This window comes from Falco rusticolus, chromosome 19, assembly GCF_015220075.1.
Source record: "Falco rusticolus isolate bFalRus1 chromosome 19, bFalRus1.pri, whole genome shotgun sequence".
Classification (NCBI taxonomy): Eukaryota; Metazoa; Chordata; class Aves; order Falconiformes; family Falconidae; genus Falco; species Falco rusticolus.
The window spans coordinates 1,199,099-1,213,229 of record NC_051205.1 but is presented as its reverse complement, the minus strand read 5'-3'; the positions used below and the strand labels follow the sequence as shown (position 1 = coordinate 1,213,229).

At 43.6% G+C, this 14,131-nt stretch overlaps 1 protein-coding gene across 4 annotated transcripts; it reads left to right on the top strand.

The window, feature by feature from the left end:
* Positions 1 to 33: 33 nt before the first annotated feature.
* On the top strand, positions 34 to 13,191 carry ANP32E (acidic nuclear phosphoprotein 32 family member E). 4 transcript variants are annotated; one of them, XM_037411942.1, is made up of 7 exons: positions 34 to 332; positions 2,015 to 2,164; positions 2,797 to 2,919; positions 4,392 to 4,557; positions 6,060 to 6,214; positions 8,320 to 8,374; positions 10,329 to 13,191. In XM_037411942.1, the coding sequence occupies exons 1-7, from the start codon at positions 279 to 281 to the stop codon at positions 10,391 to 10,393; spliced, it is 768 nt and encodes a 255-aa protein (XP_037267839.1). In that variant the 5' UTR covers positions 34 to 278; the 3' UTR covers positions 10,394 to 13,191. The 4 variants fall into 4 exon arrangements, with proteins under 4 accessions (XP_037267839.1, XP_037267837.1, XP_037267838.1 ...); XM_037411940.1 differs by having other exon boundaries at positions 10,326 to 13,191; XM_037411941.1 differs by having other exon boundaries at positions 6,057 to 6,214.
* The last annotated feature ends 940 nt before the right edge of the window (positions 13,192 to 14,131 follow it).

Here is a 14,131-nt window from a genome sequence, read left to right as displayed (position 1 = left end):
AGAGGGGCGGCGTGTCGGAGGAAGCCCCGCCCCGGGGCGGGGGCGTGGCGGCGGGAGGGGGCGCCATGCGCCATGTCATGGAGGCTCAGTGTGCGAGCGGCCATTGACGGGGTCGGAGCTGCGGGCGGAGCGGGGCGGCGGCGGCTGCCCGCGGCGTTCCCCTCCCCACTCCCGGCTCCCTCCCGGCGGCGGCCGCCGCAGCAGCGACCCCGCGGCCGGTCCCCCGCCGCGCCCGGCCACCCTCCCTCGCCACTGCGGAGCCGCGGGAGGGGGGGGCGATGGAGATGAAGAAGCGCATCAACCTGGAGTTGAGGAACCGGGCCCCCGAGAAGGTGAGGGCGGCGGGGCGGGGGCCGCGCTCCCGCCCCCGCTCGGGCGCCCACCGCCGCCTCGGGCCGCGCGGGCCCGGCGCCGCCGCCGAATCTGGGTCAGCCGTGGCGCAGGAGCCCCGCGGGGCGCGGGCGGCGCTTCCGGGCCCCGGGGCGGGGGGGACCCGCGCCCCCGGCGGGCTCTGGCTGCCGGCTGCGCGCCGCGGGGCCGCCCCCCGCCCCCCGAAGTTGCTCGGGGCTGGGGGGGGGCCGCGGGCGGGCCCCCAACTTGCGCCCGCCGTTAATCCGCTCCCGCCTCGCCGCCGGCCGCCTCCAACTTGCGAGCGCGGTTGTAGTAAACAGGTCACGGTCGCGCCGAGCCCGCCCTCAACCCTTCTTTTTTTTTTTTTTAATTATATATATATTTTCAATTATTTTAAATTAATTTGGTTTTCCGCCCCCCCACCCCACCCCCCCGTGCGCTGCGTGGCGCGGTCCCGCTCCTTCCTGCCGCCGCCCCGCCGGGCGCACCACGGGCAGGGCTGCGGGGGGAGCCCCCCCACCCCCCGGGCACCTTCCGCCGCCAACTTCCCTTTTCCTCGGAAAGATGTAAAAATTAATAATAACACCCCCAAAAATTCGGGAGCTCACGCGTGCTGCCCCCTGTAAGACGCTCCCCCCCCCAGGCCGAAGGCGAGGGGCCACGTCGCGTGGGGCGGCCCCACGCGTGGCTCGGTGGCGGGGGGAGGACACGGGGACAGACCTCCGGGGGAATGGGGGGGGGGGACGGTGACAGCGGCGGGACGGAGGGAAAGTGTCCAAAACTGCTGGTTTAACCCAAAAACTGGTGTTCGCGGGGTGGGGGTTGTCAGCGGCAGGTGAGGGGAAGGGGCTCCGTGGGCCGAGCCGGGAAGCCCCCTCCCCACGTCCCCCTTGCTGTGAAACTTTGTGCTTATGGGAGGGGGCTGGTTGTTTTGTTATTCCTATATTTTTTTGGATGGAAAAAAATAAAAAAGACTTGAAGCTGGCAAAGTGTGCCGCTCGGGGGGGTTCTGCCGCAGTCCAAAAATGTTATTTAAAAAGCGTCCAGGGGAAAGGAAGAGTCACCTTGTTCACGTCCTTTTGAATGAGTGATACGTTCCACTGTAGATAAAATAATTTAAAATTAATTGGCTGTTCCTTGTTGGTCGCTCCGACCTGTATCGATTATCGAGTCGTGGTAGCAGCTTTGGCACGAGGAAATTCTTTAATTGGGCTCAATTAACCTGCAGGACTCACTGGTAAAATAATCTGGAGCCAGAAGGTTTTAGAGTTCGGAGAGAAATGGCACGCTTTTATGCATTTAAATATGCACAATTAAATGATTAGACTTTAGAAACAAGTTAGTTCGCTTGTATGTAAGGGCGGCTTCCAGCCCGGGCTGCAGTGGCACTAGGGGAGGCTGCAGTTTATCTCTCAATAAAAGTTTGGGGTTAACCGGCAGATTTTTGCAGAATTTGAAGCATGCTCAGAGAAAGGGAAACTGTTGCATGTTTTTCTTAATTTCTTTTAACTAGGCGGGTGTCAGTGATTTGGGACCTCTAGCCTAAATTTAAGACAAACACCAAACCAACAGATCGTTAACAGCCTCCGGGTTGTGGTTTGGGTGAAGCGTGAAGTTTTTTGACGCTCGTTAACCTGACAAGTGACTTGCTGTCCCGTTGAAGGTGACGGAGTTGGTGCTTGATAACTGCCGATCCAGCAACGGTGAAATCGAAGGTCTGAATGATTCATTTAAAGAACTCGAGTTCCTTAGCATGGCCAATGTAGAGCTGACATCGCTGGCCAAACTCCCCACGTTGAGCAAGCTCCGAAAGGTACGTGCCTCTCCTCCGCCAGCGTGCGGAGAAGTCAAAGTCACGGGTGGCGATGCGTGGTTGTGCCTTTCGGTGCCCGCGGTGGCACGGCGCGGGGCTTTATGAGATGGCGGGCCTCTGAGATGACGCCATGTCAGATCTGCATCGTTTGAGGTTTTCTTCTTTTTAAGATCGGAAATTGGGTTGGGTATCTCCAGTTAATTAGAGCCAAATTGGGCTCGGTCAGCGAGTCTCAGGATGGTAAATGTTTGTCTGTGAAACGCTGTGAGGGTTGGCGGTGTCTTGCCGCGTGCTGGTGGGTGATAAGAGGCTGTTGGATTGCCTGGCCAGCGAAATACCTTTTGTTGCACATTTGTGGCAAAATAAAAGCTTGTGCTGAATTCCGGTACTATATATTCTACTAATTTTAAACTTTAGATATCCAAACTGTTGAGATTTTAATTCTATAATTCTCAAACTTAAAGGAACTTTTTCTCAGCCAAAGCTTGTTAACTTGTGCGGCTCTTGAGAAGTGTTCAGTTTTGTCATTAAGCTGTCAAGCTAAATGGAGAACAGTTAAAAATGATGTGGTCTGAATCTAATGGTAAGAAGCCAAGCGTTTAATTAGTTAATTTTTTCCCTCTGTATAATAGTTGGAGTTGAGTGACAACATCATTTCGGGAGGCCTGGAGGTCCTTGCAGAAAGATGTCCAAATCTCACATATCTAAACCTAAGCGGCAACAAAATCAAAGATCTTGGCACTGTGGAAGCTCTTGTAAGTATGAAGTGAGAGGGGCCGATGGAAAGTTTAGTTCTCAGAAATACTGGGTTTTTTTTAATCAAGAACTGATTCTTTTTGCAATGGAATGGTAGCTTCCAAGCGTAGCTGCAAGGGCTGTGCGTGAGCACGTGGCACAGAAGCAAGCTGTAGGGACAGCAGAGAGGGGCTTTTAACGAGTGCAGCCTATGAAATCAGCAAGGACAAAGGTGCAGTGTGATATGTTCTAGCTGCTTCTGTTCCTTTTCAGCTGAAAGGCATGCGAAATGAAATTTCATTTCTTACCTGTCATATGTTCCCTGTTTTTTTTTCCTTGCCAGCTCAGGTGAAACGGATACTGCGGTGTTTTAGGTTTGTCGGTATTCCAGTTGGTTCTGACTTGATTAATTCAATGTCATGGTTATTAGAGACAGCGCTTGTAAACGTGCCGCTGTAAAATTCCTTCTGTGTTAGTAATGGGATGTACTGAATAAGAGATTTTTGAGCTTCTGTTTAGTCTTTGAAAGAAAAGTAGCCAAGTTCTGTCTTGCTAATCCTCTTGTGTTCATTTGTTAAGGTATAGTTTGTCTAATAAGCAACTGCCTTAAGCTTTCATTAAACTATGAAGTGATTAGGATGTGTGTATGAGACGGTCAGTTAGCAGCAAACCTGGGAAGCAGCAGCAGTAGGGCATTAAACGTGGAAGCTGCCAGTGCCTGTTACTGCCTGATCTGTTCACCCATTTTTCTAGGTGATTGGGGTTGGTTTTTTTAAGACTTTGATACAGGCTGCATGTTTTTAAAACTGCTTATAAAAATTCTTTGTCTACTTTAATGGTCTGACTAATGGACCAAGTAAAGCAGTTCATGCTCTGTGGAAGAAACACGCTTTATTTAGCTCTCAGGTGCTCGCCAGGCCGTGCAGGCGGCTCGTTATCTGTATGTGTGTAAAGTCTGAAAGGTGAGGAGAATCGCCATCACTTGTCCGGTCTTCCTTGTTCGGAAAATAAATCCTGTAGCGTAGTTAGAAATCCTACCAAGTGCCTCTTGCTTGCTCCTCACAAGATGCCTGTAATTCAATTAGTCAAGCTGTTTACTGAAAGGCTTCTGGAGTTGTTCAGTTTTTGCCTGTGATCACCTGAGCAAAAATAGGTGATGCAAACAAAAGACAAACCCAAATATGCGTTGCACAGTCTGTGCAGCATGGTCTAGTGCTTCGAGGATGTGTTGGGCGTGCTGCAAACGCGCTGTGGAGTTGATCTGCCAAAGTGCTTTCTTTCGTTGGGCACTTTCGCTGCTGCAAACTTTTTGAACTGAACTTTGTATTTAATGGGGAGCAAAATACTGAAAAGAAGGGATGGGGACCAAATAAACGCTGTAGCTGGCTGCATGGTTAACTGTGTGTGGGCTATGACTGCACTGTAACTTGAAGTACCACGGAGTTGTGTCAAGAAGGGGGGAAAAAAACCAACCCTTTTCATCTATTTTCAGCAAAATCTGAAAAACTTGAAGAGCCTTGACCTGTTCAACTGTGAGATTACAAACCTCGAGGATTACAGAGACAGCATTTTTGAGCTGCTTCAGCAAATCACATACCTAGATGGATTTGATCAGGAAGATAATGAGGCACCGGACTCAGAAGATGATGATGATGAGGGTAACTTCCTGAAATAAACTGTGGATAGGCGTAGTATGCTGTAATAAAGGTGTAAATGTGGTGTGGGGTATAGTGACTTCTGGAATGCACTGGTGAGATTTGGTGCCCTTATTCTTGAAGCACAGACTCCTAGAACTTGTTTGGTATTAACACGCTGTGATATGGAGTGAAAACCGTTGAAGGTTTTGAGTGTTCTTGAAGAAGCTGCCTGAGTTTAAGGCAATTTGACTATAAAGATGTTACAAAGATAGAAGCGTTCTCAGAAGGGGTTGTTGCTGGGAGGAAAGCTCTTTGGTGTTGCTGAATGATAGAAAGTGAGGGGATGAAGGCATTATTCTGTATGCAAAACCCTAATTTTACTGGGTTTTGTAATGGCTTCAGTCCCGTGCTCGAGTGTAGTAAATTTTTTTTTTTTGTTCAAAAATACATATACACTTCCTTTTGATCTGACCTCAGTTGTAGTCACAAATTCTGCACCTACAAATTCTGTGTTGATGCGATTGCAGGAATTAGGAGTAAGAGTGCTCTTCCCTCAGTGTTCTTGGCTTAACATAATGACTGAAACAGTCAGAGCTGTGAGGATGGAAAACCATCCCAAATGTGTTTGAGCACTGTTAGCAAGTATGATGGGCTGTTGTTGTGATACAGCATCTTACGTGTGCGTTGTAAACATCCACACAAACAACTAGCGAGATTTGGGCTGTATCTGTTCGTGATGGAGGTTTCTCAGTGTTTTCTTGGTGTCTTAAATCATGCGCTGGGAGCTGACACTGCTGAGTGTGGGGCCGTGGCTGTCAGGGGGCTGCCCAAGAGTACTCAGACCCATCAGATTTTGGAAGCCCGTGTTGAAAAGAGCTTGATAAAAAGCCAAATAGTTGATACTTGGAATGTGAAAATAAACCCAGTATTTGAAAATAGATTAATAGGTTATTAACTTGAAAATGAATTTAAGTGTTAAATCACCTTGTCATTTCTTGTAATTCGCTTAACTGAAACTGTGAAAGTGATTATGTGCTCCAGACATAGAAATGAAATGGGAGATCATGTCTCTGGAACTGTAGGTGTTTCATAGCTACTAGTAAGTGATTAAATAAGATATATGTAATATGTTAAGCTGGTTTTGCCTTTAAATATTTTAGGGTTTGATTCTATAGAGAAGCCTCCCTCCCCCTTCCACCGACTTAAAATTTCAGCTTCCTTCCAGGAGTTTGCATACACAGCTGCTTCGGGCATTGAGAATTTTGCCTGAAGCTTGTGATGTAAAAATGGTGGTAGGCTTTTCTTTAGGGGAAAAAAAATTACAAAGATTAACGTCCTTGAAATCGTGCTTGTTTCCCATGTGTTGCAGAAAACATTACAACTATATATGCAGCTGTTGTGTGTATATGTATGTATATGTACACAATTACATACCACCGGTGTGTACAAACTCGCATAAGGAGGAGTTAATGGAACTTGACTTTTAGCTTAGATGTTTACAAGTGTATTCTTTGTTTCAGAAGGAGATGAAGATGACGATGACGAAGATGAGGATGAAGCCGGTCCTCCAGGAGAATACGAAGAGGAAGATGATGAAGATGATGGAGGTTCAGATTTGGGGGAAGGTGAAGAGGAGGAGGAAGTTGGTCTTTCCTACCTGATGAAAGAAGAGATTCAGGTAAAGTTGGTAAACTCTTCCAAATGGAAGCAACGCAGAGAAACTGCCTGCAGGCTTCTGTGTTAAACTGGGAGACACCGAGTGTGTCAGCGCAGGGTCGGTGCAGTGAGGGGTTTTCGAGAGAACACTGCTGTCACAGCAGAGCGCTGAGCAGGACGGTGGCTGTCAGCTCTGAAGATGGTCCTGGCTGACTTCCGAGACTTGGGTCACTCTTATCCCATCCCGTAACGTTGCAGGATGGTGGAGCCACTTTATTCTCTGTGAGCGACCAAAGCTGTTCTCCCCAACATTTTGAAACTATGTGCTACTACCAGTTAAACGGTCAGAATAGAAACATATATTAAGTAGAATAAATTCATTTCTTTTGGAAAACCAAAGAAAATACGCTGGTCTTGAGGAAGAAGAGAGTGAAGCAGCAACAAGTTACCAGTACTTCAAGTAAAAAAAAAAAAAACCCAAAAGAAAAGTCTTAGTTTTTCGCTGCGATAAATGGGGGGCTTTTCACCATGGGCTCACTTGAAAATGTTCCCAGTGGTGGTGTGAAGAGCTGTGGAAAATAGCCCACAGGATCTTTCAAGTACTACTGTGCTAAAAAGCAAATGAAGTAGTATTAAGAACCTAGGGTAAGAAAAGATACATGGTTTTACAAGGTTATAAACAGATTCTTGTAGATAGAAACTGGTCGTGCCTAAATGATGATTGGGTAGAAGTAAAACCCGGGATTCCTGATGTAGTGTGCTCTCTACAGCTACGGAGGATCAGAGGGAGTGTGTGTCTGGCACAGATTTTGTGTGCAAGTTTGTGTGAGCAGCTCGCATGTTGTAGATCAAAAAAACACCCCCAAACCTGTGGTCATCACTTCCGGTACTCTTGCTTTTGATAAGTGGTGACTTCCTGTCAGCTGTGTTTCACATGGATGTGCAGAAAATCTTGAACTAAGCTCTTTGGTGTTTTTCATTTTGTTCTGGTAACCACGGCTGGTATGATGGGCTTACGTCTGTAACTTTTTCTGCCTTAGTACTCTGAAGAGGTAACAGCTGTAACACAATTCATGAAGCTAAACTAAATAACTAAACCTGTTTTGAAGCCAAGAGGTTAGAGGTAGTTCCTTGGAAGATTAACAGTGTGTGACTAGGAAGAGTGTCAGGAGTGAATTGTGTGTGGTCGTTCATGTACACGGATGCTCTGCATGTTTGGTGACCAGGAATTGCCACACAGAGCCATGAAAACGTTAGGGTGTTCAGGACCATGGCCCTTCTGTTGATGGGGCAACAAAACCAGGTCCTAAGTTTGTATTTTGCATTCGTTTAGGTTAGCAACAGATGGTGGTCAGGGTGAGGTATGTAAAGTCTTGGAAGAGTTCTATTCTGGTAGCTCGTTCCTGTATTTTCAAAAATGAAGTCATGTGCCATTCTAATTGCAGTGGATTTATCCAGAGTGATTTTTCATTCCCATGTGCTAAGGGCAAATGTTAGATGGGCTTGCTGTTTTCACTTGTTGCATTACCCAATGTATAAAATTTGATATAGTGGGTGGATATAAAAATAAGACTTTAGTTTCTCATCAAGGCTTGACATGGTGCTGGTAGGACAGAGGTCTTGCACCGTTGTTTTGACTTTCTGGAGCTGCTGATGGTTAACTGTTTACATTTTTCAGCTATCAGCTTTTTTTAAAAAAAACCCAACAACTAAATTCATTTGACATAGAAACAATTTTGTGAAAATATTAGCTGTTCTGCTTTCTCTTTCTTGTCTTTTAATGTCATTGGGTTACGAGGGGAACTAAAGCGGTTTGTCATCGCTATTTGCCGTCGTGGCCTCTTCAGTTAATCTTGCAATAACTTACCCTTGAGCTGGCGTAAAGTAGTGATAAGTGGGGAAAAACGACGGAATGAGAATGCCAGGTCAGATGATACCGCTGATTAAATGTACTGCAGTCGGTTTGGCTGCCTGGCCTTATACAGATGTCCAGTAACAAAAAAGTAAATGTGGAATGTGGCCTCTGCTCAGAGTAGGTGGGATTTTCTGAATTTCTGCTCAGGAGCAGTGTGTACGCCAAGCTTCAATAAACAGCAACTGTAAAAATGTTTCACAATTTTTGTAAAGGATGAAGATGATGATGATGACTATGTTGAAGAAGGAGGTGACGAGGAGGAAGAAGGTAAGTTCTCAAGTTATTAACGTTGTGACTAAAACAATCTAATCTTCGTAATTCTGAAACTATGCAAATCTGGGATGTGCAGTTTAATAGCATAAATCACTGTTTGGCTGGTCTGTTTCGGAAGGTATGTGAAGTATTTTAGGATCAGTTTAAGCAGGAGCTCGAGCAGGTAGTAAAGCAGCAGTGGAGTATTTGGTATTTTCTTCTATCTGCCCGCTTGTAAGATAGAAACAAGGACGAAATGACAGTTTTCAAAGTCTTGTTGGGGCAGTTTTCCAAATTGAAGGATACTGCATCTCCTACATGGTTAGAAACTTTAATCTTCAAGAGTGGACAGAAGAGGGACTTCTGTACGCCTTGCAAGTTTTATTTATGTACATTTAAAATGCCTTGTTCAGTGCACCAGAGGCTCTGCTGGTGCAGCCCTAGAAGCAGTGGTAGCAGCTGTATCTTCTCCCTCTATCAAGCTGAAAGTGGCCTGCAGTAAAGCTGCTTTCGGGGGCAGCCTTAGCTAGTGAGCCTAATCGTATCTTTTTTTTTTTTTCTACCTAGTCCTTTTATCGATGGTTGTTACTTCTTAATTTCATAAATTACTCTTCTGATGTCAGACACATGCATAATAGTCAAAAGCTTGCGAAGAAAAAATGCCAGCCTGTGCGGTTCATCCTGCTTTAGGAGGGTACGGTGCATTGAGTGTGTGTAAGTGATGTGAAAGACAGGGGCGTTTGTGCAGGCCAGTATGGTCTCTTTGGTATTTTGAAGAAAAAAGTTTCCTTTGCAAGAAATGGGTTACTCAAGTATTTTTTCATAAATTAATTTTTACCTTTTGATATTTCAAGAAGGATCTCCAAGGAGTTAAACAGGGCAAACATATCACTCGTTCTTTTTTTGCACCTTATTTGAGGTTTCCAAGCTTTCAGGGTAGGACCTGGCCTTAGGGTTGATGCTCCTACAGGACCACTGGAACAGAAGTTAAACTTCTCTTGGCAGGAGTCCCCTGTTCCTACCAGTCAGTGGCTGCTAAAGTCCCTTCAAAAAAATGACCAAGCTTCATCTTAAAATGACCTGGCTTTTCCTCTTGTCCTGCTGCGAGGCTCTCCTAGAACTTCCATTTTCCAATGGTTAGGAACTCTGTCCTAACCTTTAAGCTAGCCCTAGCAGCAAATTTTTGTATTAATGCTGGAGTCTGGTTCCACCTCTGTGTCAACGAGACAAATTCTAGAATTTCTCCACAGACTAGAGCCTGTCTTATCCGTATGCTTGGCTTATGGATCAGTTTTTGGAGATGTACCTTGCACTTGAAAAACCTGAAATTCTGAAGTAGTAATGCTAATTCTTGAGTTTTTATAAATGCAGCCCTGGAATCTATTAAGACAACAAAGCAGGCAGTCAGGATGGCTAATTAGCCAGGAAATGACTGCTGAAAAATAAATGTATTAGATTTGACAAAATTGCATTTCATGATTTCACCACAAGAGCGCATAGTCCACTGACTGAATTAAACATATTTCTAAGAATAAGCTCAAAGATGTTTATGCAAGATGCTTATATCACTTTGTCACTGGAGAGAGAACGGAGCTTGGTATCTGCAGAAACGGCTGCATTTTGGGCAGGATGTATGCAGCTTCTAAAACCCGAAGTTGGGGAGATGGAAAAACGTCCTTTCCGTTGTAGTTCTCAAATAAGTGTTAACAGAAACACTTTTTTATAAATCTACTTCATATCGGTGATCCCTCTGTGGAACATCACATGCTTAGCTTGAACTTAATTATGGAGGGCAATTGAAACTCATCTTTTTTTGAGAGCCGTAAGCCATGCAGCAGTGTGGTAGTGGTGAGCATGTTAACGATGAACAAACAGTAATCCATTTCAATTACCTTTTCTAAAAGCATAACGTTACCTTTGTGATGTCTGAGCAGAACGTAATGCAATGTGTGCCTCTTTTCCTTAGCAGAGGGCATTCGAGGGGAGAAGAGGAAACGAGACCCTGAAGATGAAGGCGAGGAAGAGGATGATTAATTTGGTATAGACACAAGTAGGACCAGACTCTTAAGTTACAGAATACGCAATAGTGATTATGCAGATCTGTATGTCTCCATGTACCATAGATGTCCCTACAGAAGATAATATGTTAACTTTTTATAGGAGAAGTGTGGTTTTACTATTCTTGCCCTTTTTATCATTCCAAATAAGATATAATAGCCTGTTAGTGAACCTCTATGTAGAAAACAATTTTCAGCCCTATAATCACTGAAGCCATTGTCAAGTTTTTCCCCCTAGATTTTCATTTGGAGCTCTTTAATTTTATACAAGCTTGCTGTGTTGGTCATCATTAGCCCAGAGGTAAACCACCCATTTCACGTGGGTTTAATATTATGAATTTCCTTCAAGATTTTAAGGTTTTTATACTTAAAAAGCTGAACTCAGAAATGCTATATGGCAAATTCCAGTCTCTTAAACGAGAAGTTGACTATAGTCTTGAGTTTACCAGGGATTCTGTTTGAAGTCAACAACTAGATTACACCTTTATTTCAGCTTCTTAAAAGGTGACTCCTGTAATATTTTTTTTAAAGTCTTCTATCCATTTTGTGTGTTACATCGTAAAGCCTAAGTGGGTTTCAGAAGATTTTTTTTTTTTTCCTGCTTGTTCAGATGTTCAGTGTTTGCTGGAGTGTTCTCTAGATCACTGTTCAAGAACGTATCTTGGCAAAATGAAATCTAATTCTAATCCATTAATTTTCTCCAGAATACATGGTCATTGCAGGTATTAACAAAAGCAATGTGTAGTTTCGCTAGAAAGTCAGTGTTAAACCTTCACTCACTTTGCTCTTGCATTGTCATTTTGGGAATTCTGCAACAATCATGGTGTTTGGCTATGAAATATATGCATTTCTAATGCAGACGTTAACGGGTAACTCCTTCAAGCACATTTTTTTTCAAACAACCCCCCACACTTTTATAGAATCACCGAAGGGGGAAAGATGAACAGAAGTTAGTCTTTCTTCACAGGTCACCTTTTAAAGTTTTTAAATCTGGTTGTAGGCAAAACATTCAAGTTTATGTATAATACTAGTTAATAGTTTAGGGTTTTTTATATTGAATGGCTGCAGAGACTTGTTCCATTGCATACAGTTGGTGGCAAGTACAGGAGACACGCAGACAAGCTTTTTTTTCTAGCAGCCTGATTATGACCAACAGGTTGTAATAATTCTGCCCCGATGGATTCATGTTTTCTATTTGAGCCACTGCGAAACAAGTTCAGACATACAGCATTCCTTTTTCAGTCATGATTTGGATTTAAAATGGTAGTCTTGATATAAAACTAATTTACATTGTCACGTAGGTACTGAACCAAATATCACACACAGCTTTATTCAAGAGACTTATTTTTATATCTGTCTTGGCTGACAATAGCTGCCATTAAACTGGGGGAGACACCAAGGGTGGGGAAGAGGGAGATTTCCTGGACTTAAGTCAGAGTCAGTCGCCCATAGATCGGTTACCTGTGAAAGTTTAATAGGTATTTCACACACTAGCAGACTTTAAATGTGACTTCCAACTCTTAAATCAAGTTTAGATACTGCAGGGTTGAAGTTCTGCAAAGCCCAGTTTCTTGTGTGTGTGGTTTTTTTCCCCCGAATAGAGCCTTAAATCATAGTTTCTCATGTAGCTGTAAAGCATAGCCAGCCATTAAAGGCATCTGAATGAAACGAGTCAGGCAGATGGCAATATACTTGGAAATGAACTGACTGAATGGGTTTTGCATTTTTTTAACGAGTATCTGTAAGACACTAGAAAAAGTAGTGGTAAAACTACATTTGCAACCACAATCTAAAGTTCCTGTGTTTGTGTATGAATACTGAATGAATAGAAACCTTAGGTAAGTGCACATCCTATCTTGTCGTGGAGGCTCTGTGTTCAAGGCAGTTGCTTTGTGCTCAGCTTTGAGATAGAAAAGTGTGTTTTCCCATCTGTTTGCTTTTTTTTTTTTTTTTTAGTCTCGGTGAATGATTGAAACCTATTATTTATAAGTGTGTACTTCTAAAGTACCTCATTGTCAGGGTTTTCCTTAACTGTCTTTTACTGATGCATATAAAATTAGTTTTCAATGGAACAAAACTTTCTAGTTTGAATTAAAATTACTTGAGTACTGGTCTTGTTTCAGTAAGCGAGTCCAGTTTTGATGTTGGATGAGCAAATCGGACAAAACACAATAAACTCGGAAGGGGTTAGCAGACCTTCCCCAAGATAGGCAGAGTTAATGCTTCCTAAAACCAACTTGCAGTGTCATGCATCAGCCACTACGTCTAAAAATCTGAGCCTCACACACAACTTCAACTTCCTAAGTAACTTTGTCTTTTCCTCAGTGTTACCATCTAAGTATAGTTTCATATTTGTCAGCTTGGCATGCAATTAAACAGCATAGCATTTTTTAAAATAAGTAATACAGAGCCTCCAGATAACTTTTGAAACTTTTTTGCTTGGTGGGTGGTCTTTTCATGCAAATATGTAAGGGTGGGTTTTATATTTTGTAGAGGTTTTGTCCTATTTTAATGCTCTTTGTATGGCAGTATGTATATAGTGTGTTTTGGTTCCTTATCAAACTCTTTCCTTAAACTTTGGAGTAACTGATTTTGTGCAACTGTGTTTTGAATAAAGCCATGACAGTGTTAAATTAAAGAAAACAACCCTGCAGCACTCTTCTGATAATTTTTAGTTGTAACAAAACATGTTTCCTCCCAACGTGTGCTGTAAATTTTAAATTAAAAAGTTTTCAAACCGAATTATTTCAAATAAATTGAGACTATTGTATTGGATTACTTCTTTTAGTATGTACAGCTGTGGAGAATGTGGTATTTCTTAAGGAATGGAGTGAGAAGTAATTGTTCTTTGCTGTTGCCTTTTTGTTGTGGGGGGGAAACCTGCAGCATTGTGTATCTTTCTGGAGCTAGAACTTGGACTTTATGATACTTCAGAGCTTGGTAACATTGTCACAGCCAAGGAAGGAGGCCATGGAAAACCCGAAGTGGTGTCTGGATAGTTCCCTTAGTTTCCAGAGGAGTTGAATGTGGAAATGAGCCTTGGAGCTGACAGGGCTTTCACATACTGGATAAATCAATACCATTTGAGTGTAGCTGAGCTATGTAAGTCTGGCTGAGTCTTAAGAAACAAAAATGAAAAATCAAGAGCCTGGTTATATTTTGCTTTCCCTAAATACTGATTTCATGTGCCTGACCTGCAAGTCTGATGCTGTCCCTTCAAAGTAGCTGCCTCAGTCCATGTGCGTTGCTCCTTAAGAACAGTGTTTTAAAAAAACCTGCTTCTATGCAGCTAGACATCACATTGTTTTTATGTTGGGATTAGTCCAGGATTCTTGGCAAAAATCCCCTGGATGCACTTGAGAAAGCTAGTAACTAAACAGGCTTTTCTTCTGCTAGATCAGCCAAGAAATGGGTGGTGGTTTTCTGGGATTTTTTTTTTTTTTTTTTTTTTCAAGGTGCGGGGAGGAATTGCTTTTTCAACTCAAGCCCCATATTGCTTGCTCCCTCCCTGTGTGCCTATTTGCCTGCTGAAGCGAAACCAAATGCAGAACCTGAGCTTTAGGATTGTTTTTAACAGAAGTTGAGTCTACCTTTTGGGGAGACCGGTGGGTTTACATGAAATAAACCCAGGCGGTTCCATTCGGGTACATACATGCATGGCAAGGGAGATGAAATTCAGTGCTGCGTAGGCACGTCTTCCAAAATCAGGAAGAAC